The sequence below is a fragment of the Schistocerca nitens genome, chromosome 5 (genome assembly GCF_023898315.1).
Source record: "Schistocerca nitens isolate TAMUIC-IGC-003100 chromosome 5, iqSchNite1.1, whole genome shotgun sequence".
NCBI classification, from domain to species: domain Eukaryota; kingdom Metazoa; phylum Arthropoda; class Insecta; order Orthoptera; family Acrididae; genus Schistocerca; species Schistocerca nitens.
Window position 1 is genome coordinate 286,442,804 of NC_064618.1, and position 25,709 is coordinate 286,468,512.

General features: G+C 38.3%; 1 protein-coding gene across 1 annotated transcript in view; it reads right to left on the reverse strand.

Annotated features, from left to right (window-relative positions):
• Window positions 1–25,709, reverse strand: part of LOC126260400 (dynein axonemal heavy chain 7-like) — a 166,951-nt gene that overhangs the window by 122,519 nt on the left and 18,723 nt on the right. Inside the window, exon 4 of the mRNA XM_049957727.1 lies at window positions 16,082–16,238. Within this exon, the coding sequence (XP_049813684.1) occupies window positions 16,082–16,238 (157 nt within the window). The remainder of the gene's footprint in view (window positions 1–16,081; window positions 16,239–25,709) is intronic.

Here is a 25,709-nt window from a genome sequence, read left to right on the forward strand (position 1 = left end):
TCACTGAGGCTTTTTGCGGATGATGCTGTAGTATATCGAGAGGTTGTAACAATGGAAAATTGTACTGAAATGCAGGAGGATCTGCAACGAATTGACGCATGGTGCAGGGAATGGCAATTGAATCTCAATATAGACAAGTGTAATGTGCTGCAAATACACAGGAAGAAAGATCCTTTATCATTTAGCTACAATACAGCAGGTCAGTAACTGGAAGCAGTTAACTCCACAAATTACCTGGGAGTAGGCATTAGGAGAGATTTAAAATGTAATGACCATATAAAATTAATCGTTCGTAAAGCATATGTCAGACTGAGATTCATAGGAAGAATCCTAAGGAAATGCACTCTGAAAACAAAGGAAGTAGGTTACAGTACACTTGTTCGCCCATTGCTTGAATACTGCTCACCGGTGTGGGATCCGTACCAGATAGGGTTGATAGAAGAGATAGAGAAGATCCAACGGAGAGCAGCGCGCTTTGTTACAGGATCATTTAGTAACCGTGAAAGCGTTACAGAGATGATAGATAAACTCCAGTGGAAGACTCTGCTAGAGAGACGCTCAGTAACTCGGTACGGGCATTTGTTGAAGTTTCGCGAACATACCTTCACCAAGGAGTCAAGCAGTATATTGCTCCCCCCGAGGTATATCTCACAAAGAGATCATGAGGATAAAATCAGAAAGATTAGAGTCCACACAGAGGCATACCGACAATCTTTCTTTCCACGAACAATACGAGACTGGAAAAGAAGGGAGAACCGATAGAGGTACTCAAGGTACCCTCCGCCACATACCGACAGGTGGCTTGCAGAGTATGGATGTAGATGTAGATGTAGAAAAACTCTCAGAACTTAGTATTGTGTGGCAGTTTCGACAAAGATGGAAGAATCTAACAAAATTTTGCAAGCAGAAAATGATGAGATATGATGGCTAAAGCAAGAGATTGGGATTTTGGAGCTTACAATGCCGAAGAATGATAGCAAAATGGAATCCATGAATTTGCAAACTCTGGTAATAGCTGCCACACCAAACATACTCACATGCAAAAAATTTTCATGCACGAACACGCCGTTATTACCCGCTCCATGGATGCAGTTAAGAGTGACTCCATGCACGCCTATGCTACCAGACAAATGGTTTGTGCTAATAGAGAATATGTTCAAGTACCAATGCGTAAATGAAGATTGCAAAAAATTTACTCTCACAATTAGGAACCTGGATCAGAGGGCAATAGCGACAGTCTCTAATATGAGAATACATCTGTCACGCCAACAATCATACACCACACTTAAAACATCATTGATCACTTGCTGCATGAAATTAGCTGAACAGCGACTTTTCCATGTGATGTATCAGGAGAAACACGGGGACAGAAGTCCATCTGAATTTTGGAGACACTTAAGCACTATAGTGGACGCAAGCATGATATCTAATGAGTTGTTACAGCATGTCTTATGACAGCAGCTTCCTCATCAAGTTCAACTGATGTTGATTGTGTACAAAAGATAGACTCTCAACAAACAACTGCAAATAGCTGTCAGAGCTTTTTCTACTTTACAGTCAACACTTGTAAGGTCCGTAGCAATGTCATCTGCCACCTCTGCAACAGAAGCCAATGATGACTCATCGGAGTGGTTAGAAGAATCAAAGTTAAGTTGTGCAGACACAGGTTACAGACAAAAACCAAACATCCCTGAGGGGATCAGGAAACTACAAGATGTGATGGAAAATATGGCTACTTGGCTACATAACTTGGAGCTACAGACATCGAACAAGGAACCAGGTGACAGTTGCAGGCAGCAATATGCACAGTCAAAGTAAGGCACTTGAACACTTCCTGTATGCTATACTTTTATGCCACTTTGAGTCACCCTTGGAGTGTAAGATAACATCACACAGATTACAAGTGGTTGATAGACTTAACTTCCTGATACAGAGTGGCTCGGAAGTGAGTATCTTGCTGGCCTCGAGCTTTGTTAAGAAGGACACATGGGAGCCTTTGAAATGGATAGCAGTTAACAATTCAAGTATAAATATGTACAATTATAAAGAGCTCACAACAGATATTGGTTTATCTACCCACTGTAAGTGGAATTTTGTGGTGGCAGGTATTTTACAGCCGATCTTAGGCACAGATTTCTTGTCTCATTTTGCACTCACTGTGGACTTGGCAAATAACTGTCTTACTATTGGTTCAAATAGGGGCATGATAAAAGGTTTTCGGTGCAGTGCAGCACAGGATGTTTTAGGATTAGTCAGTAGCTCAGCTATACAGTCTCCCCAATGAGAAGCCATAAAGACTCCAGTAGTTAAATGTAATATAGTGCATTATATACGCCCCATCCCAGGTCCGCTGGTATCAAGACGCATCCACAGGTCAGCCCCAGAGTGATTAGTGGAGACAAAAGTGATATTTGAGGAGTTGATCCAGGCTGGAGTAATTAGAAGGTCTGACACTTCTTGAGCATCACCTCTCCACCCAGTACTCAAGAGAGATGGCACATGTCGTCCCTGTAGCAACTACCACTGATTGAACATAACAATCCCAGATAAGTACCCATACCAACATTCAAGAATTTACCTAAGCTCTAGAGGGTGCAGAAGTATTCTCAGAACTGGATTGTCATAAGGCATACAATCAGATTCCTGTGGCTCTGGCTGATGTGGCTAAGATGACAGTGATCGCACACTTCGGGCTATTCAAATTTCTGTTTACACCATTTGGACTCAAAAATGCGGCCCAATCCTGGTAAAGATTCAGTGATGAAGTGCTACAGGGATTACCTTTCTGTTATGCATATCTGGATGATATTTTAGTATTCTTAGAGGATATGCAATCACATGATAGATATATTCAGGAGGTACAACAGAGGCTCGATACGTATGTAGCAGTTTCAAATGAATGCAACTGCGTTGTGGGCAAGAGTCAAGTTAGTTTTATCAGCTATATAGTACCAGCTGCTGGTATACAGCCATTACCAGAGAAAATCAACATGTTGTGCAACCTACCCAAACCTGCAGACCACAAAGAACTTAGGCATTATCTCGGTATGGTAAATTTTTACCGACGTCATTTACCAGTTACCACTGAAACAGAGGCACTACTTATGAATGCACTGGCTGGCAAGAAGACCACAGGAAAGGGAAAGCTGCAATGGATACAAGAAATGACCAAAGCTTTAGGCGACTTGCAAAGAAGGTTAGAGGAGGCAGTGTTACTCATGCACCCCATACCTGCAGCACCATGTAGTATTGTAGTAGACACCAGCCAGGTCGCAACTGGTGCAGCCTTGCAACAACAGCTTGATAGACATTGGCAGCCTCTTAGTTTCTTCTCAAAGAAGCTACAACTCTGACAGACAAAATAGAGTGCATATTACAGAGAGTTGTTGGCACTATATGAAAGCATCAAACATTTCCATTCGTATGTTGAAGCCAGGCCAGTAACAATTTTCACTGATCATAAACCTATAGTGTCAGCTTTCAACATCAGTGACAAGTGCACACCAAGGCAGTTGTGGCATATTGCATTTGTCAGTCAATTCACCATGGATAAGAGGCACATAGACTACGAAGAACTCACGACATTCCAGGAAGTGGATCAGGATCTACAGAAGTTATTGACAGACCAAACAACAGAGCTAAAAATATAGCCGATACTCATGCCAGGAAGAAGGCTTAAGTTATGGTGTGATACATAAAGGGCAGAAGCCACGCCCATACTTTCCACAACAATTTTGTGAGGTGGTATTTGACAGCATTCATGGCTTGGCACACCCAGGGGCAAATGCCACGATCAAGTTACTGACAGCATGTTTGTCTGTCCACCAATTAAAAAGGATGCCAGGGAATGGATTTGCGCATGCCTACAATGTCAGCACTGCGAAGTAGGACTACACGTTCATGCGGAAATTGGGAATTTCACAGGATCACCAACAAGATTTGCCCATTCCCATCTGGACTTAGTGTGGCCACTCCCAGTTTTGGATACCTATAAATACTTGTTACAGTGGTAGACAGATGCACGAGATGGGCAGAGGCCATTCTGATCACTGACACAGCAACAGAAACAGTTGCAAAGGCATTTATCTCTCAATGGCTAGCTCACGTTGGGTGCTCCCTACATATCACAAAAGATTTAGGCTGCCAGTCTGAGTCTAGACTGTTCAATGAGCTAGCTAATTTATGTGGGTTCCAGCACCAACCTACAAGAAGCTACCATCCCACAAGCAATGGTATGGTGGAGAGGTGGCACAAAACATTGAAGGCAGCTCTCAAGTGTCATCATAGAAGCTGGACATAAGCATTACCATTGGTTCTCCTTCAATGATGGACCGCATACAAGATGGACAATTGGTGCCTCAGTGGCAGAATTAGTGCATGAGGAACCACTGAGAATCCTGGCAGATTACCTAACTGCTGCCACATCACCAATACCAAGAAACCCATCATCACTGATACGTGAAATTCATGAGCATGTGGAAACAATGAGAAGTCCTATGGTATCTAGACATGGTGAGTTACCAGTTTTCATGCACAAGGCGTTGGGAAACTGTACACATGCCATGCTCTGCACAGATTCAGTCAGAGCACCACTACAACCTCCATATACTGGACCTTATCGAATAGTATGACGCAACACCCATACTATGGACATCTCACAGAACATCAAAACTATTAGAGTGTCCGTAGAGAGGGTAAAACCAGCAAAGGTCTTACCAGTACTGGAGTGTGATGACACTCAACAGGATGAGAAGGACCAAAGTTTGGAATCCACTACACATGATATGGCAGAAGAACCAATGGCAAGAGGACATGGAACCACAATGCAACAGCCTGCAATGGCTCCCTCACTCTTGCAGCAACAAGTCATCCATACAAGAGCGGGAAGACAAGTCACGTTTAAGTGCCCATTTATCCCGGGTGCTCTGCACTTTAATGGGTGGGGGACTGTGAGAACGTGGGAGTAGCCAGTGATGCATGCTTCGTTTACTCCGTGCAAGTGCAGCAGACGTTAGATATAAGTTTTTACTCTTTGACTGTTAGTTGAGATAGTTTTTCTTTTCTGAGTCGGAAAAATAAAGGATTTTGGGCAAAGCTGTATGTGGTTATAATTAGTTGCCTACACTGTCTACTCTTCTATGAATTTGGTATTAGGTATTTCATTAACTAGAACTTCCAACTGGTGCAGTTTATCTATTTTCTATTTATTATGTCTTTAACTTTCTGTCCCTATCTATTATCCTCTACACACTCCTTTTGATTCTCTGTTTCACTGCCATAGACTAGAACAAGTATAGCACACTGGTTGTAGATTTTTCATTTAATGTGCTTCAATATTAATTTTAGATATGAAATCTTTGGCATTTTTTCATTTGTTTATTTTTTCACAGTCCACCATCTTATCATTTGTAGTTGTCTGCCCCTGGTAGCTGGGTGATCAGTGCAACGGAATCTCATACCTAATGGCCCAAGTTTAATTCCTGGCTGGGTCAGAGATTTTCTCCACTCAGGGACTGGGTGTTATGTTGTCCTTATCACCATCATTTCATCCCCATTGGCATGCAGGTCGCTGAAGTGGCATCAACTCGAAAGACTTGCACCAGGCGAACGGTCTACCCGACGGGAGGCTCTAGCCACACGGTATTTACATTAATTCGCAATTGCCCCAATTACATGAATTCAATAAAATTCAATTCAATTCAATAAAATATTCAATAAGATTATGCAATAACCCTAGGCATCTAGTTTTTTGAAGGCTCATTGCTTGCTTGGAATTAGAAATTTCCACTAACAGTGTCCCATTGTGTAAGTGCTTGACCGATTTTAAATTGTCACAGATCTCTCTCCCCCCCCCCCCCCCCCCCCCACCCAAAAAAAAAACCCTTTTTAATGTAAAAATGTGACACTTCCTAAAAACTACCCTCTTTCCATTTGACTATTTAAAAACAAATTTTGCTTCTGAATGGCATCACTCAGAATAATTCCTGAGGACTGGCTACACAAGCCCTCTTGTTAGAGTGGATGTTCGTACCTACCAGCAACCCATTCATTCTGCTGAAAGGTGGAGGAGAAAATTTTGACGCTTTCAGCTCAGTCCCATGAGCAGCTGGGGAAATAAAAGCCCACTCTGACAGAGCGCCATTTGCCTGAGTAAGCTTTATACAACTGAGGTGTGGCAGTTTTCTTAGAGGTGGCCTGCTAACAACTGCTCCACCTCAATAACCTTGCATCTCATCATCATGTAGTCCACCCTGGGATGAAGTATTTTTATAGAGGTTTCTACCATCTTCATGATCCAGGCTGTTGAGCCAAGATCCCCATTCCCTGTGGTACACAACATTTAATCACTGTGCCAGGCAGTGCTTCCTACACCATGCCCAGGGCTATGGCAACAGAGGACTGGTGGCACTTACCAGTCCCCAATTCAGGAAACCTGGGGTCTCCAGGACAGTACCAAGAAAACGAATGCTGAACATCTGAGGACACCAACAAGCTGATATACATGGGTAACACTGTAACATTACGAGTCAAGATAGATGTAACGAAATTTGAATAGCGTAAAGTTATCATTAAAAACGCACGCAACGCGATTTGTTACGATTTGGTCGGTCATAATAATAATAACATGCTTTTGAATACAATTAAAATATAACGGCGATACCTGTTAGTGTTATTGGAAATAATATGTAGTAAATTAATGAGTAAGGTAGCTGATCCTATAAGAAGAGGTAAAATTGGGCATATTAAGGTGTTTTGCTTTATATCGACGAAGCCGATGACACGCTGTACTTTTTTTTCCGTTTACTCTTAGAAAAAAAAAACAAGTAAAGAAGTGCTAATTGTGCGTTGTGAAAAATATAGGGGCGAATTTTAAATAGCTACAGTGTATAATCAGACTAACAAATGGACATTCAGTTACGCGAAATAGCAGATAGCGAAGTGTTGTCATTAAACTGAGTACACCTACAGGGCGGTCAATTCCGGGATAAGTCTATTCGCATCTCACGAGGGACGCGGTATTGAGACCGTTTTTTTTTTTAATTATATCACAGAGAGCGGGCTTCAATTTATAAAAAGGAGAAAAGCTGTATCATTATCATTGACTGTTGGTGTCAAGCAGCCAAAACTGTTCATCAAAGGGTTTCGGTGAATGAGTGGTGAATGCGAAATGAAACTGTGAACGAAGTTATGTTAAATAAAGCAGAAGATACAAGACAGTTTGGTCGTATCTGTTATTATTCCATAAACTGTAACATTTCTTCTCGTTGTACAAAGCATTTATAGACGATCGTTATGACAATTTGCTTTGAAGGGATCTCGTTACGAGTTAAGTTTTGGGGACCTGGTCAAGAGGGGATAGTTCGTAGATCCTAACTACTGCAGCTATTCTGGAATCAGGTGCTACCATGACCGTTGTGTGTTGTCAATGGCTTAAGGTCATCATATCTCATGCTCTAAGATCGACGCACCTTTCCTCTTGGTATAACAGTGTCTCACGATAACAACGACAACGCCGACGACGAAGGAAGATACAGTAGAAGTGGCACCACAACGTGCGGCTCGATCGAGGAGGATTGCTGCATTGAGTCAAGTGTCATCCGGATTCACGAACCCTAGAGTTGGAAAATATTGTAGCAGCCAGTTAGTCTGTCCAATGAGAGAGGTATTCTTCAATAATCGTTAAAAATGAGCGATACTACCAGGTATGATTAAAATAACAGTATAATTATAAAAAAAAAAGGAAGTGGAGACTTATGTTTTTGGTAGATAAATATATATAAATACATAGTGAAAATAAGTGTATGTCTTGATAGTGAATAATCATGTCAAAACGAACAAAAAGAATACATGATAATGTGCAGTTGAGTAGAGTAATGAGTAGAGAGAGAGAGGAAAGTGAAGAGGATATGGATGATGCATCCCATGAGCTCAATGTGGGACAGGAGACATGTACAGATAATAATACAGTTATTGATTTAGAGCCGTTAGGAGATTCAAATACAATGATAAGTAAGGTAAGCAGTATTGGAGAACATAAAGATCTTGAGGTTTCGGAAGTAGATCAGCAAGTTGATCCTCAAAATGGAAATATTAATCAAAAAATGTTTGATATGCTGGTATCAATAAATACTCAAATGGTGTAATGAATGGAAGACTTGGTTCACTAGAAAAAGATAATAAGCAATTAAAAGAGGACAATCAAAAGTTAAATGAAAAATTTGAGGCCAAATTTGGTTCATTAGAAGTTAAAATGGATTATTTGGAAAGCAAACTGAACACCTTTGATTATAAACTGGAAAATACTAAGAAAGAATTAAAGGTGGACTGGGAGACTCAATTAAATGCGAAATTTGGAGAACTAGATGTAGAGTTTTCTAAAACCTTAGAAAGGCAATATAACAATTTAAAGGGAAAACTTCATGACGTAAAAAAAAATACGAGGTAGTTTCGAAGAGTTATGATGGCCTGTTCAATAGGATGGTTAAGTGTGAAAGCAGCTGTTTCAATGCTAGGGCACAGATAGAAGAGCTTTCGAAACAAATAGTCGAGTTTGAGTCCGATGCTCGTAAGGGGATTGACAAGTATTTAGTAGATCAAACTAAAAGACTTGATGAAGATCTATCTGAATGGATAGAAATAAAAGGAAATGAAATTGTAGACAAGGTTAAGACTACTATTGGATCCCAGCCACATGAAAATATCAATGAGCACCTAAGTAGAAATGATGAATTAATGAAGCTCTTCACTAGCAAAATTCAGAAAATAAAAGACAAAATAGTTGATGAGTTACCTAAATGGCAAAAGGAAACCAATCATAAATTGGCGGAGTTAGAACGAAAGTCATCACAAAATTTGTTGACAGAGGACGAACGCTCGGAGAATAGGTCGAAAAACAACCGAACGTGTGATAATACGAAGTACAATTGTGGTGAAAATTTGCATTGGGAAGTTGATGATTCGGTTGGTAAAGATGATGATTCTTTTGGTCAGCGAGGATATTTGTCTTGTTTAAAGGTAGAGAACAGCATTTTCAGTAGATAATTCCCAACATTCTCCACTGAAAAGAAGAACCTGCATCCGAAAATCCTTATCAATAATTTCAAAAGAATATTTCCACGTAGCTGGTCAGAACACGACCGACTTCAATTTATAGTATCCAAAATTACCGGAGAAGCTGCATTATGGGCCGCCGAAGTAAGTGAAAGTTGCCATACTTGCGCTGAGTTTGAACAACTTTTTTTGGCTAAATACTGGTCGTCGAGTAAACTAGAGAAATTAAGAAAAGAGGTTTACCAACCTGAGTATTTTAACAGTAAAAGGAGTACTTTAAGGCAATATTTTGAAAAGTACATAAATAAGACACGTTATTGGAGTGATCCAATTTCTCACAAGGAAGTGATCAGAATTTTTAAAGGGAAGGTTGCCCATAAATATACGTGAAAAGTTAATAAATGTTCTTGACCACGATGTAGAACAATTCTTGTCGGTAATTGACTCTATAGATATGATTATGGAAGGCGCAAGACAAATGAGTAGTAATCAAATGTCGACTCACACTCATAGCAATACGAATAATTACAATAATAATTTAATGTATGATAATAATAATACTGAAAACCAGGTCAAACCCGCATCACAGGAGCGTGGATTATCTTCATCCTATGGTTGCAATAAAAACAATGATTATAATAAATATAGAAGAGATACTTACTGTGCTACAGGTAAACCTCGATATAGTGACGCAAATGTGCATAGTAGTGATATTAATAAGAGTAACAGGTACCCAAGTGATGAACCCAATTGTATTCAACCTTGGGAAGATAATTCGAAGCATAATGTTCATCGGCAGGATGGAACAAATGCCTCGAGTCCTCATCCAGCACAAGGAGTTATACCAATGGGCGAAGGAGCCTCCAATGTGCGACGGGGTGAATACCATAACTCGGATCCTACTGTACGGATTGTGGAAGTTCATGAACCCCCACCGATGACTCAACGAGATAGATTAAACTAATGCCAGTCACCAAATGCCTTCCTAGGATGACTGGAAAGGAGAAGGAAGGCAGGCATCAATTTGAACTGAGAGTATTAAGGTACAATAATGAGCAGGATATAAGGAATTAATTAATTGAAGAAAAACCTGAAGTTTCTAATAAATACAGACAAATTTTACAGGCAATAATTCCAACAAGTATAAATAATATTGATGTTGAAATATTAATTGATACTGGAGCGACTATAAGTGTCATGACGCTGGACTGTTTAAAACAGATAAGCCGAGGGCTAAAAATGCCAACTTTTCATATAACAAGATGTACCGTGTCTGGCGTGTTCAGCGCAAAAATGCAAAAAGTTGTGAAACAGGTACGTGTCGACGTTACAATACAGGGGGCTCAAATAGAAAGTACATTCCTGGTTGTTCCTAAAATGACAGTACCATGTATCTGGGGTTTGGATTTTTTATGTGAGACTGGTGCAATCATTAATTTAGAGAAAGGTGAATGTATATTTAATTCCAATGATAATGTTTTGACAGCCACCCTTAGAAAGGGCCGAGTAATTCCAAATCAATTGTGTATGAATCTAATGGTAAAATAAGTTAGTATTGATGATGAAAATGTGTATGATATCTGCCTTACTGATTGTTCTGAAGAAATATTGGATAAAATGTCATTGCAGGAAAAGGTGTTAGAATCAGAATATTTATCTGTTATCCAAAGGGACGAATTTTACTACTTGTTGGAAGCATATCAGTCAATTTTTAGTAAACATCCGGGTATAATAAAAGACTTTGAATACCATATAAAGGCGTATTCACATAAACCCTTTTGTCGTACTTCCTATTCTATCCCATAAGAAAGAAGTAGTCAGAAAGGAAATCAATAAAAAGTTAAAATGGGGTATTATTGAGCCCTCAGATTCTGAATATTGTAACCCTCTTGTGGCGGTAATTAAACCCAATGGTGACATCAGATTGGTGTTGGATGCCAGAGAGATCAATTAGATCATTATACCTGTACAAACGCGACCAGAGAACCTAGAAGAGTTAGTACAAAAGTTTTATGGTGCCCGCTTCTTAACTTCTTTGGATATGCGTAGTTCATATTGGCAAACTACAATATTGAAAGAATCTCGAAAATATACTGCATTCGTTTTTCTGGGCTGAAGTTACCAGTTTACCGTCATGCCATTTGGGTTAAAAATAAGCGGTGGTGTTTTCATATCAGTGTTAGATACCGTACTGGGCCGAGACCTTTTGAATGAAGTTACTTTATATGTGGATGATTTGCTAATTTCTTCTGAAACTTGGAAGGAACATTTGGACTTATTAAGAAGAGTTTTTGCGAAATTTTTGGAATACAGAGTTACTGTAAATTTGAGCAAATCCAAGTTTGCTCATAACCAATTGAAATTTCTTGGACATATAATTACTCCTGAAGGGATAAAACCAAATCCTAAAAACATGGATGCAATTAACAGATGTGCTTATCCAAAGAATAGAATGGAATTAAAGTAATTTATCGGCTTAGTTTCATTTTTTCGACGATTTTTACCCAATCAGTTAGGAAGCCAAGACTGTTTGTTATGGCTGTTAAGAAAAAATGTTATGTGGGAGTGGAATTCTGAATGCACGCAAGCTTTTGATAACATCCGCAATGCTTTGACTAATGCTCCACTGTTAAGGTGCGTTTACACTGCGATTTGTATCGGCACATGTATGAGATACATGTATATGCGACTTTGCGACATGTATCGCGACTTGTATGAGTTGAAAAGTATCAACCTCATACATGTATGAGCGTGCGTTTACACTGGTTGATATGTATCACTGTGCGATAGCTTCAGACGATGATTTGGAAGATTTCACATTTTTATGTGCTGATACACTTGCTCTTTTGGAAGATGATAGGAAGAAGGCGGAGGAAGCGTAGATGGTGGCACAGAGAGTTTCTCGCGAATTGACGCTAGAGGATGGCGCATATTTTAGAAATTACGTTAGGATGAGTATGGAGGATTTCCGCGGTTTGTTATCACTTGTGGCTCCTCTTGTGTCCAAAACCAACACAAACTTTCGGGAAGTGATTCCACCAAAGGATCATTGGCAGTAACACTTCGTTTTTTAGCCACTGGGAATTCCTCGTAAAATGAAGATTTCATGACAAAATATTTGCATTGTCGCGCGATTGCTAATGCCAACGTCTCACACACGATTGTCGGCATTAGCATCCGTTGTCAACGTTATCACGCGAGGCCGCCGGAATAATAGCAAAACATTGATATACGTGCCAGATGCATGAAAAAATTATATAATGTATTACATACTCTGATATATATAAAACTTTTACCTTCACTTCTTGGGATAAAACTTGCACAATGGCCTCGCAAACACGAAGGATAATGTTGCATATGGCACTTTTTGATATTCTATGCAGATACATTAACGTCGAAACGACAGTCGGCACCTTCAAAACTCAAACAGCCGCCAAAGAGCCTGGTACTACGCATGCGCTAATCGTCGAAATAAGCGGCAGTCAACAAGACGACAGGAAATGATAGTACTGCGCATGCGCGAGTTCTTCAAATGTCGCTCATACATGTCGCGTATATGGCCAAAAAGCGATATACAAAATGTATACGCGACATGTATGAGCTGGAGGGTCCGCATACAAGTTCCGTGAATTTTTGTATGAGGTGATGTATCGTGACATGTCAAATTGACATGTTGCTCATACATGTCGCGATACATGTATCCCAGTGTAAACGTACCTTTACATCATCCGAGACTTGATCAAGATTTTTATATTGCTTCGGATGCTTCTGAAACAGGATTGTGTGCCACTCTTTTCCAGATGTACAATCCAGAAGATATCAGTACCATCAAAATAATTGGGTTTGCCAGCAGAACACTCTCTAGCTGTGAACGTGCATATTGTACTACTGAATTGGAAGTACTGGCCGTGGTCTGGTCCCTTAGAAAGTTTCGCTATTTTCTATATGGAAAGAAGATCATTGTATTCTGCGACCACAAAGCTTTATCTTTTATTTTAACAGGAAAGATGTTCCATTCACGTTTAACCCGGTGGGCCTTGCTACGGCAAGAATATGATATTACGCTCAAGTACATCAGAGGGAAAGACAACATCATTGCCGATGCTCTTTCAGGACTACCGAAAAGAAAGAATGATGACGAGTATGAAGAACGGACAATTGACTTTAAAGTCATGAATTTATCAAGGCAATATTGTGAGAGGCAGATTTCACAGCTATGTCGAAGTCTTCCACAACTGCAAGAAGATGATAAGTTGTGGAAAGCCATTAGACATGCTGTTGAAAGCAAAACGCTAAGTCACTCTCAAGAACAGTATCAATTAAAATCCGGAATATTGTATCGGAGGAAGGATGAAGAAGATGTTTGGAAAGTTTGTGTTCCAAATAAATATTTAGAATCACTAGTATGGTACACTCACTTGAATTGGGGTCATTTTGGTGTCGCTAAATGTACAGCCAAAATAGCACAATACTGCTATCATCCAAATTCGGGACGTCTAGCAACAAATATCCTTAAGAAGTGCAAAATATGTCAGAAGGCAATACCCATAAACTATTGTTGGAAGATAGAATTACATCCGATCATCCCACAACAACCTTTAATGTTGGTGTCATGTGATGTCTGTGGGCCATGTCCCATGACATGTGGACGGTTCAAATATGTTTTGGCTTTCTATGATCTCTTTTCAAAATATGTGAAATTATATCCTTTGAAAAATCTCCATGTTCGACCCATGTTACGCAAATTTATCAACAACTATATAACTGAGCTCGGCAAACCTATAATGATCTTGACAGACAATGCTGCTTATTATACAAGCAAAGTATGGAGAGACACTATGAAAGAACAAGGAATCCAGCACATTTACATCTCAAGATTTTACCCTTGTGGAAATCCGGTTGAAAGAATCTTCCGAGAGTTGAACCGATTTTTACGGACGTATATACCCAAACAACATTATAAATGGATCGATTGGATTTATGAATTTGAGAAAGTGTATAATGACTTACCACATTCAGTTACGTAAAATAGCGGACAGTGAAGTGTGGTCACTAAATTGAGTACACCTACAGGGCGGTAAATTCCGGGATAAGTATATTCGCATCTCACGAGGGACGCGGTATTGAGACCGTTTTTTTTTAATTATATCGTGGAGAGCGGGCTTCAATTTATAAAAAGGAGAAAAGCTGTATCATTATCATTGACTGTTGGTGTCAAGCAACCAAAACTGTTCATCCAAGGGTTTCGGTGAATGAGTGGTGAATGCGAAATGAAACTGTGAACGAAGTTATGTTAAATAAAGCAGAAGATACAAGACAGTTTGGTCGTATCTGTCATTATTCCATAAACTGTAACATTTCTTCTTGTTGTATGAAGCCTTTATAGACGATCGTTATGACAATTTGCTTTGAAGGGATCTCGTTACGAGTTAAGTTTTGGGGACCTGGTCAAGAGGGGATAGTTCGTAGATCCTAACTACTGCAGCTATTCTGGAATCAGGTGCTACCGTGACCATTGTGTGTTGTCAATGGCTCAAGGTCATCATATCTCATGCTCTAAGATCGACGCGCTTTTCCTCTTGGTATAACAGTCTCTCACGGTAACAACGACAACGCCGCCGACGAAGGAAGATACGGTAGAACACTTCATTAGTGTATGTTTATTCCATTCCACTTATTTATATTAAGAAAATTTAGAGAAACTATTTTCATCCTCCAAAAGACAATACTTCTCTTCCACACTATTAGAAGCCTTCTGTGACACCAGTGGTATTTTTGGTATTAATTTTAAAATTTTTCTGATCAATGATGTAATAAAATATTCATTTAATTTTGTATATTATTTAACATACACAAGTACAACTTTTGTCTTATTTGGTATAAATACAGTATGATAAATATGTAAGCACACATTTTGGAACTGTATCATGTCAAAGACAATTGAACTATGCATTTGTCTAAATTAAAACATAAATTATAATTCTTTTGGATGTTTTGAAAGTAAAACAGTGATACACAGTTATCTAGTGAAGTTCGTGCCAAGGCCAACGAATGTCCATTTATGTATCACACATATACTCAGAAAAGGCTACTCACCATATAGCAAAGATGTTGACTTGCAGACAGGCACAACAAAGAGACTACTAAACATGTAAGTTTTTGGCATATGTGAGAGATGTATTTGCTTGTGTGTGTGTGTGTGTGTGTGTGTGTGTGTGTGTGTGTGTGTGTGTGTGTGTGTGTTTTGTCTATTTCAGAAGACCTTCTGGCCAAAAGCTTACAAGTTTAGTAGTCTTTTTGTTGTGCCTGTCAGTGACTTAGCATCTTTTCATAATACTGTCATTATTCCATCCTGGATTTTCCATTGTTTGGCAAAGTAGATTACTTTTGTATGAGCAAGAATGAATCCTTCAGCTCTACTTAAAGGTCTTGCTTTATTTTCTATCAATTTCGGTGCTACAATACACCATCTTCAGGCACCATTATGATAAAACTGGACAATTATTTAGATAACTGGGCACCGCATTAATAAGCCTCAATGAGGGCACAAGCAAATCAGTGTATGATGATAAATTCCTCTTGAATTCCTTATTAAATTGAAAGTGCCTGCATAACAACATTGCAAGCATCTTCATTGTGGACATCAATTTGATTGTGCCCTTTGTTTAGCGTATTATGGTGGTTACCCAGTTATTCACATAATCAGCATGTTTTCACCTAAAATGGTGCATCAAAGCACCAAAAGCAATAGCAAGTAACACAAATCCTTTAAATACAGCTGACGAATTCATTCACACTGAATAAAAGAATAGTAACAGCTACAGAACTCTAGTTTATCTGATGATAGGTTTACGAAAATGAAGATATCTTGAAGGACAATATGCAAACTTGTTAGCATATAATAGCTGTTTTATATGGTAACAAGTGAAACAGTAAGCCATAATAAAATTAAGAAAAAGGCAGTTCACACTGGCTACAGTTTACATTTAGAACAATTTTCAAAAGTTTTCTTTTCAATGGTTTTTCTTACCATTCCATCAAATGATGAGAGATGATTGAGGAATATTTCAGGTGGTTCAGGAAAGTACTGAGTTATAGCACTGCATATTTTTGCAAATATGGTCTCTCTGTCCAAACCATTTGAAAGTCTATCATAGAAAACTCTTAATGCTTCATGCATCCACAGTCTAAAGGACAAACAATTTCAAAATAAAAATGAAGTACAGAACATTTTATCAGAGCTCTATTATATATTTGCTGAAAAACACTTAGCATTACAAAGGACTTAAATCCACAGGTTAAAACTTGGTAATAGCCAACTATTTAATCGTTGCAATGATTAGATTAAATAAATTGTTTGTTCCATAAATTCACATTAAGGAATTACTTGTGAATGTAAAACATGTATGAATAGCACTGTATATAACACACATTGCACAAAGGAATTAATATTTTTGGATTTAATGGTGGTACTCAGAAACTAACACATATTAATAAATAGTACATATGAAAAACACACAATAATTCTTCATTTAAAGTACTTACATATCACCAAATGTATTTAATTATCAATGTTTGATTACACCAATCACATTACTACATTTCAGATGTACTAATGTTCTTGAGAAGTCTATTGAGCTTTCCACGTGGCCCCTACATATGGTACATACACCATATTTGTCCACTTATATTTCTTATTGTGCTTGGATGCTAATGGACAGTGGAATACCCATTCTGATGGAAAACCCCTAATAACTTCAAAGTTTAGAAGCCAAGACCTTTTTCTCTGACATGGTGCACGAAGTTTGAACCAAGTTCTATGGGACATACTCTTCTAAGCAAGATGGTAATAGCTATTTGCCTAAGAGTGTAAGATAAACACCATCCATTGCTACACTGTTGGTTTGTTCATAATGCTGTGTCTTATACAGGAAGAATGTAAATGTCAACACGTTTGAACAGGTTCATCAATGTGGAGTCTCCCATTTCACTAAGGTTCCATAAATCCTTCAATTGCACTTTGCTAAACATGGTAATAGAACGATGTGCTGAAAAGCAATGCCTCAAATTTATTATTCTGTTCTCAGTACTGATTATAAGTCATCCATATAACATGATCAACTATTCTGCTTTGCTGATGCAAGATGCAAACCACTGACACTAATGGGCTCTGATCTGTAGCATGCAACATGGAAGTGGGTAACAGAACTATGTCCATGTATGCAAAACAGTGTGCTGTAATTGAGTTTCTAAAAGCAGTAAACATGTCTCCAACTGAAAACTGTAGTAGAATGAAAGCTGTGGATGGCAATGATTGATTCGACATCAGTAATGTGTGAGACTGGGTTGTCCACGGTCATAATGCAGTAAATGGTGGTGCTAATATATGTGTGACAGAGATCAGAGTGGATGACAGCATACAGCTACTGATGAGACTTATCAGATTCAGGCTGAGGAACGCCTCAGAGAAAATCGTTGGATAACATGGGCGTAACTCTCAGGTAAGTGTGGCAACCATGAGAGGATGTACTGGCCATCATTGCAGAACTACAGTACAGAAAAACGTGTTAACCGGTGGATGATGGGTTCCTTTAACAACACTGTGACAGGTGATGAAAGCTCTGATCACCATTTTGACCCTAAAAACAAGACAGCACCAATGGAGTTCCACAACAGAGTATCACTGACACCAAAGAAGTTCAAGACTATGTCATCAGTGGGCTAAGTCATGCTCAGAGTGTTCTGGGATGTTCAAGGTGTGATGCATTTGGAATTCATGCCTAAGGGTACCACCATAAACTGTAAGGTACTGCAAGAATCTCAGAAAACTGTAACTACAAATTGGAAGAGTTCATCCACAAGAGTAGCACCCTTTCTTTCATCATGACAATGTCAGGCCACACACAAACACTGTGACATCTGAAACAAACCAAAGCCTTGAGTTCACCATCACAGATCATCCTCCAAATTTTTAATTGGTTTCCAGAACTTAAAGAATATCTTTGAGCACTTCACTTTGATAGTGATGCAGCAGTGTAAGCAGAAGCAAAATTGTTGCTCGGTAAACGAAGTCAAACGTTCAATAATGACAATATTAACAACCGTGTCTCTTCTTGGGAAAAATGTGTTTGTAGCCAGGGTGACCATGTTGAGAAATAAATATGTAGAATATGTAGACATGGAGAATAAAAATGTAGAAGGTTAATAAAGTTTGTCTTATTTAAAAAGCTTTAAGAGTTTTCAGTAAAACATTCAGGGGCATCACTTTTCAGCACAACCTTGCATGGCAATGCTGAATTCTATGTTAGTATCTATAATACATAGACCATTCAGGCATTGGCCAAAGTTCACAGTGTTTTGCATGTGTGTGTTTAGGTAACATTTAACCATGTGTGGGCTATGCATTGCCTTAAGGAATTTGATAAATCATTATTTAGATGCATCTGTGTTGTTCACTTTAACATTTACAATGTATTTTTTACACAAATACTTATTCAGCTCTCCAAACTGAACATGGATGTCATCTGTCATCATTGAGGTAGTAAGAAGAAACAGAAGAGTAAAACCTAGATGTATTAATGTACCTGCCATTTGCAGAGGCCATTATTACAGAGATCAGCAAATCCCCAAAAAATGTGGTGTCACACAAGTAATACGACACTGACCAAGACAAACGGCCTGTCTGACAAGGTATACAATGAGTTTGAGCTTAATAAAAGCTGGGAAGCAACAGCATTCCACAGGTATATAGTATCTTATATACTGGCCAAATGACCAGAACAGTGAAGGTTTGATGTATGAAATACCAATTTCACTTTAAGCTATGGGCAAACGCTGGGCAGAATACAAGAACCCCATGAATTAAGGCGAAACAAAATCTCAGTTCAGGCTACCAGATGGGACAGCGTCATTATGACATTGGGAAGTACCCTCTGCTATTCACTTCACAGTGGTTTGCAGAATATGGATGAAAGTGTAGATTCAAAGCTGGAGTCAAATGGCTTGGGTCACTATTGCTTACCTAATGAAGAAGCAAGATGCCTGTATAAACATGCATTTGACTTTACTATTTTAGAATGAAGCACTGTTTCAAATGGCAAACGCAGCAAAAATTCTGATTTTGATGAAACTATCATCTATTTTTGGTGAAATTAGCATCTGTTGCTGTCAAAACTACTATTTTATTTATTTTGCATTAATGATTAGATATAAAATTTAAAAAGTTTCTGGACTACATGCCTGCAGACAAAACTGACTGTAACGAAAGGCAGAGATTGGAGATAAAATAATAATAATAATAATAATAACAATACTGATAATAATAATAAAAAAGAATAAATAGATTTTATTCTCTAAAATAAGAGCTTTCTGAGTATAGCATTCGCTTTTACAAAAACTTAAATGTTTTTCCTTGTTTTCTCCTTTTAGCTCTATTTAAGCTTTCAACAAATAATTGCTTCTGTAGAGAAGCAGCAGCATTTTCCCACAAGCAGAGACAATGATCCGCTGGTATAAGGTGTTTCACAATATTATCTTTCTTATCCCAGCCAATTCGATAACTGCAAAACCTGCGGGACACTGATTTCAAACATGTAGCATATGCATTCTGATTACCATAATGCAGATCCCTTTCATGTGCATTCATAGCTGTGCAATTCATTCTTGACAGTTCTACAGAGAGAAATGGGAAGGTACTTAAGTGTATAAGAAGAACAAAAAATAACTCTATTATCACTTCACACTCCAGTGTGGTCAAAATATATTAGCTATGAAATTCAGCAGAATGTGGTTGAATAAAATGACTATCATGAATCATTCAAAGAGAGATTGTGATACTAAAATCACATACTGTATTTAGTCACAGCTTGATATATGTACATATACTTATAACAGCAGAATACCTTTACTCATAAGAACTTGTATCGACTGTTTCCTGTCTTATATTCAAGGCTGTTCGTGAGTTTGCCAGTAATTTTACAATCACCTGGTTGCATTATGAATGCTGCACAGGTTAAGTCATGTGATGGGGCTGCCACCTCTCCCGTATCGTGATCTGCCTGATTTCCAGTCAGGTTGTCTCCCTTGGGGAAGCTGGCTTCAACACACTTCTAGATCCCTCATTGCACTCGGTTGTGGGACAGTCTTTGTCTGGCTCCTCAGTTGAGACCACTCTGACTATAGCTACCCTGCCAGCAGCTACACTGTCACCAATGCAGCTCTCGACTTCATCAAAGCACACAAACCCTCCCACCCAGCACTGAAGTGACTAAACACTGACACTACACACTATACTCAAAGATCATCAATAACTGCATGAAGAATATTACAGAAGCTATAACTTCTGAAGAACAAAATGGGCTGCTTTCGATCATGTTGTTCGTAGACAGACAGTGGGTTTGTAATTAAAAACATCACAGAAAAACACGGATAATTTAATACAGAAACCCATATGGCCTTTATTGACATTGAGAAGGCCTTTCAGTGTTTGAGCCATGATAGCCTATGGAACATTACATCTAAATGTGGATATCCCTATCATCTGACAGAGGTAGTGAAAAGTCTTTACAAAACTACATGCATTGTAAGAAAGACATATAGTGATCGATTAAAGGAAATAATTATTAACCACGGTATTAGACAAGGATGTGGACTATCACCTATCCTTTTTAATATCTACATTGACTTCATTCTTTGCAAACAGAAATATAAATTAAACAAACGAAATAAGATAATTAATGAGGAATACCTCAATATACTTTTGTTTGCCAATGACATAGTCATTATTCAAAAGAGTGAAGATGACCTCCAAAGATCAGTATATCAGCTAAATGAAATTTGTGAGAAGTACAAATTTAAAATTTCTAGTAAAAAAACAAAAACAATGTCATTCTGGGGAAAATATTCAATCAGATCAAAAATTGTTTTGGATAGTTCAATTTTAGAACAAATGCCTCAAATCTCTTATTTAGGCTGTGCTATAGGTTTTGATTTGGACCCAGATATTGAAAATAAGACACACAGATTCCAAGTTGTCTGTGGTACAAAGAGAAACCGTCATGAAATTCTATGAAGTAATAACAGTTTTGGTGCTATCCTAAAGACATGAAAGCTGTATTACCAAAAAACACCCAGCACAGATGAGATTCCTAAGAAAGATGAATGGCTGCACAAAAAGAGATATGATATTTTAGGCATGAATGAAAAAATTCAAAAATATCGTGAAGATAGGAAACACCTCATGAGAATGCTAGGTCACAGAATTCCTCATCCTGTACTACAAGCCAAATGGGAAAAGAGAATGCAAGGCCTAGAAAAGATGGGAATGATTTTGTTTGTGATTTCGAAACAGGCAACAGCCTACTCCTTGAAAGATCTGCTGCTGATGATGATAATGATATGATTAAACTGTTTAGTAATGAAAAAAATAAAACATTCATGAAACTATCTCACTGGAAAATGCTTGATCATTATCTGAACATAAACAAACTGCAGAGTCTAGATATCATGAAATTTTAAAGTATAAACAATTAGCTCAGTAAAAATTACTTGATGTAAAATAGGAGGAATCTGTTAATAATGTTTAATTCACTATAATGTAATAGTAAATCATATTTTTATGCTGTCATTTTTATTGTATTTAATTTTATGTATTAAAAAATGAAATGATAATGGCTTCGTGAAACTGTTATCTTGCAAGGAATTTTCAAAACTGTCAACATTACTTTCTCTCAAAATTCATTAATTAACTACAATGTAAATGTATTTTTTGCAAAAGTATCAAATTAATAATGTATGCAAGTGTATTGCATTACTGGAGGTAACATGGTGCCGAGTGTAGATTGGCAGAATACTAGGTCCGAACAAAAGTACAAAAAGAACAAGGAAAAGTGTACAATGTGTAATAGAATCGATGTGCCGGTATATCCTGAGTATTTGTGTTTTTCATGCTACATCAACAGAAAAGTAACGGAAAAGAACAATGAAACCAGAAGAAGGCATGAAGAAAACTTCACACATGGAGCGTCCACATCATCTTACGACGAATCAACTGAAATAATACATTCGGACCACTACATCTGCGAGAAACATGCAGCAAAAGGTGTAATGTGTGTGGTATGTAAAACAATGATCCATTATAAATGTGTAAATACAGATCCAAAACGTAAGATATGGTTCTGCTCTAAATGTCTCACAGATGATTTGGTTCACAAACTTAACGGAAAAGACTGTTCAAACAAAATTATCTCAGCGTTATCAGAGGAGATAAAAGTTTTAAGACATGACTGTAACAGAGGAATGCAACAGAACGCAAGTAAATTGTATTATAAATTTCACTCAGATACAAGAACTTGTACCAACACTAAAACAAGTTATAACATGTGTAAAAACTATGACAGAGGTGGCAAAATGGTGTCATGCATTGTATGCAAAATAGAGCTCAATTTACGGTACAAAAAACTCAATCCGTCACACAAGACAGCCAAAAACACAATATCAGAGTGGAAATGTGAAACCGGTAACAGCAGAGAGTTACCAGATTCACCAATTCTTTTAAAAAACCAATATAACATACAATTTACAGTAAGTGACTACTCTGTATCAGAAAATGCTACTGCAAACATTCAGAATTAAGTCGGGTGATGTTGAGGGTATTAGATTAGGAAATGAGACACTTAAAGTAGTAAAGGAGTTTTGCTATTTGGGGAGCAAAATAACTGATGATGGTCGAAGTAGAGAGGATATAAAATGTAGACTGGCAATGGCAAGGAAAGCGTTTCTGAAGAAGAGAAATTTGTTAACATCGAGTATAGATTTAAGTGTCAGGAAGTCATTTCTGAAAGTATTTGTATGGAGTGTAGCCATGTATGGAAGTGAAACATGGACGGTAAATAGTTTGGACAAGAAGAGAATAGAAGCTTTCGAAATGTGGTGCTACAGAAGAATGCTGAAGATTAGATGGGTAGATCACATAACTAATGAGGAAGTATTGAATATGGTTGGGGACAAGAGAAGTTTGTGGCACAACTTGACCAGAAGAAGGGATCGGTTGGTAGGACATGTTCTGAGGCATCAAGGGATCACAAATTTAGTATTGGAGGGCATCGTGGAGGGTAAAAATCGTAGAGGGAGACCAAGAGATGAATACACTAAGCAGATTCAGAAGGATGTAGGTTGCAGTAGGTACTGGGAGATGAAGAAGCTTGCACAGGATAGAGTAGCATGGAGAGCTGCATCAAACCAGTCTCAGGACTGAAGACCACAACAACAACAAACATTCAGATATATAAACCAAACGTTTCTGCACCCCTGAAGACCCGCAAACTATGACAACATGCACCTATGTTGCAGCAAAAAATTCGTAATCGCTTGATGAAACTTTATATTCTAGCCGATAGCCATGGACGTGGAATCACCTCACATGTTAATGAGACAGCAGTTGTGAAAGCCACAAGATTTGCCAAGCCAGGACCGCCCCTCTCAGAAATAATGAATGCTATCTGTGACCTCCATTTTTTTGCCCTCTCTTCCTTTTCTTCTCGCTCTTCCCCTCTTCCTTCATTGTACCATGCTTATATCTCAGGGATTTCAACACTAAAAGGGAGGCAGAAAGGGGGCACATGTGTGTGGTTGATCACGATGACGTAGTGCTATGTGTGTCATCCTTATCTCTGTTTTGAGAAGATTGATGACTGAAGAAGAAACATTCCTCTAAAAGAAAAAGGTAAGTGCTCTCTTTTTGGAAAAAAAAAAAAAAAAAAAAAGTACAGAGTAGTGTAGGCTATAATGTATAACGATCTACCAAACTGAAGGAACATGACACAGTTTGTAATGTTTCAACTTCATATGAAGTTTATTGATCCCAAGGAGCTGAAACAAAACTCATCCATTCCAAATGTTATCCACAACGAGAGTAGTTAGTTTTCTGGTGTGTGTGTAGTGGTTACTAATGATTGAAATGATCGTTCTGGTAATTCTATCACAATCTGTTTATGGGTTGCTAAGCAACATATCAACTAGCTGACTATTCCGTGATTAAGATCTGTCATATTCAAACAGTAAATCAACTCACACTTGCTTTAAGCATCAAGAACACTTACTATCCCTTCCAATAATTCTTTGATAAATATTATTAAGTTAATGTCAGTAAATCACGGTCAGTGTCACTTAATCCTTCATGTGACTATAACGGGCAGTAGCCTACTTCATGCTTCGCGCCAATATTTCAAAGTCAACAGGTGATTTGTTTGTAACAAGGTTTGGTGTTGGTTCCCTAGAATATTTTCTAAACCAGCTGCGTGCTGTGAATTATCAGTTCTATGTCCATTCATAAAAATTACAGAGGACCCACACTCGATTACAACTTGTCTGCGCACTCGAGGAACTCAGAAGGTATCATCCTTCTCAAAGAGATTTATCACGCATAACGCAGCATTGTGATCTGCTATGTCAAAGCACATTTATATCCATCTCATAAAGACTCATTACCTATTGATCCTAAAACATATTCTATTTAATTAAATTCTTTACTCCATAAATAACAAATAAAATTTAGAAATGATTTACATGTATACTGTGTCAATCACTCAGCAAAGATCTCACAACAAAAAAACCTAGAGTTCAGATGACTCTCCTACTCTCATGGGACACAAGGTACCGGTATATCCAACTGTTATGGACAACCCCACAAGATTATTTCTTAAAGATTAGGAGGGCTACACCGACGATTGCACATGTAATGCTACATATCCATTATAAAGAAATTATGGAGTTATCTTCGGGCGACTTTATAGCCCTGTTTGGCTGCTGAAACGATATATACAGAAAAAAAACATCCACAGCTTGCTCAGAATTAAGGAAACAACTGGTTCGTATGTTGCGCACAAACATTCTCTTTGAGACCATTCCCCACCACTACAATTTGCCACATTGGTCTTGTGTAAACAAGGATGTCAGAGCTGCCAACGACCTTCTTTCTGATATATGCAAGCAATTCAAAAACATTGATATTGTTGATATTAGCGACATTGGCTGCAGGTTTCACACATCACGTGTCCTTCACTTGAACAGTCTAGGGAAGGAAATTGTGACCCAGAAATTACTGGAAAAGATCAAGAGGCACCTGCAAATATCTGCAACACAAACAGTAGTATCAGCAAAATCACCAAAGCCAGATGCAGCAAGTACAACATGAATAACAACAACAACAACAACAGAGAAACAGCAATAACAACTAAACCTACATCAACAGCAGAAGAACCATCAGTAGCTGAGGGAAAACCAACGTCAGTTACAGCAGCAGCCCCACCTCCAGCAGAAACAGCAATAACAACTAAACCTACATCAACAGCAGAAGAACTGTCTGTAGCTGAGGAAAAACCAATATCAGTTACAGCAGCAGTGCCACCTCCAGCAGAAACAGTGTCAGTAAAAAAAGCAAACACAGTCACTGTATGAGATACCATGTCACTGACAGCACCAACAGCAGTAGCCACTGAACTTCCAACAACAGTAGCAGCTGATCAACACTGCCTGAGGAGGAGCCAAAGGCTAGGTACAGCAGATTCACTTAGTGATGATTTTTTATGGCACCAAACGAAGAAAAGGAAGAGATTGTGACAAATCAGCCTGAAAATTTGCAGATAAGCGTCAAAAATCAG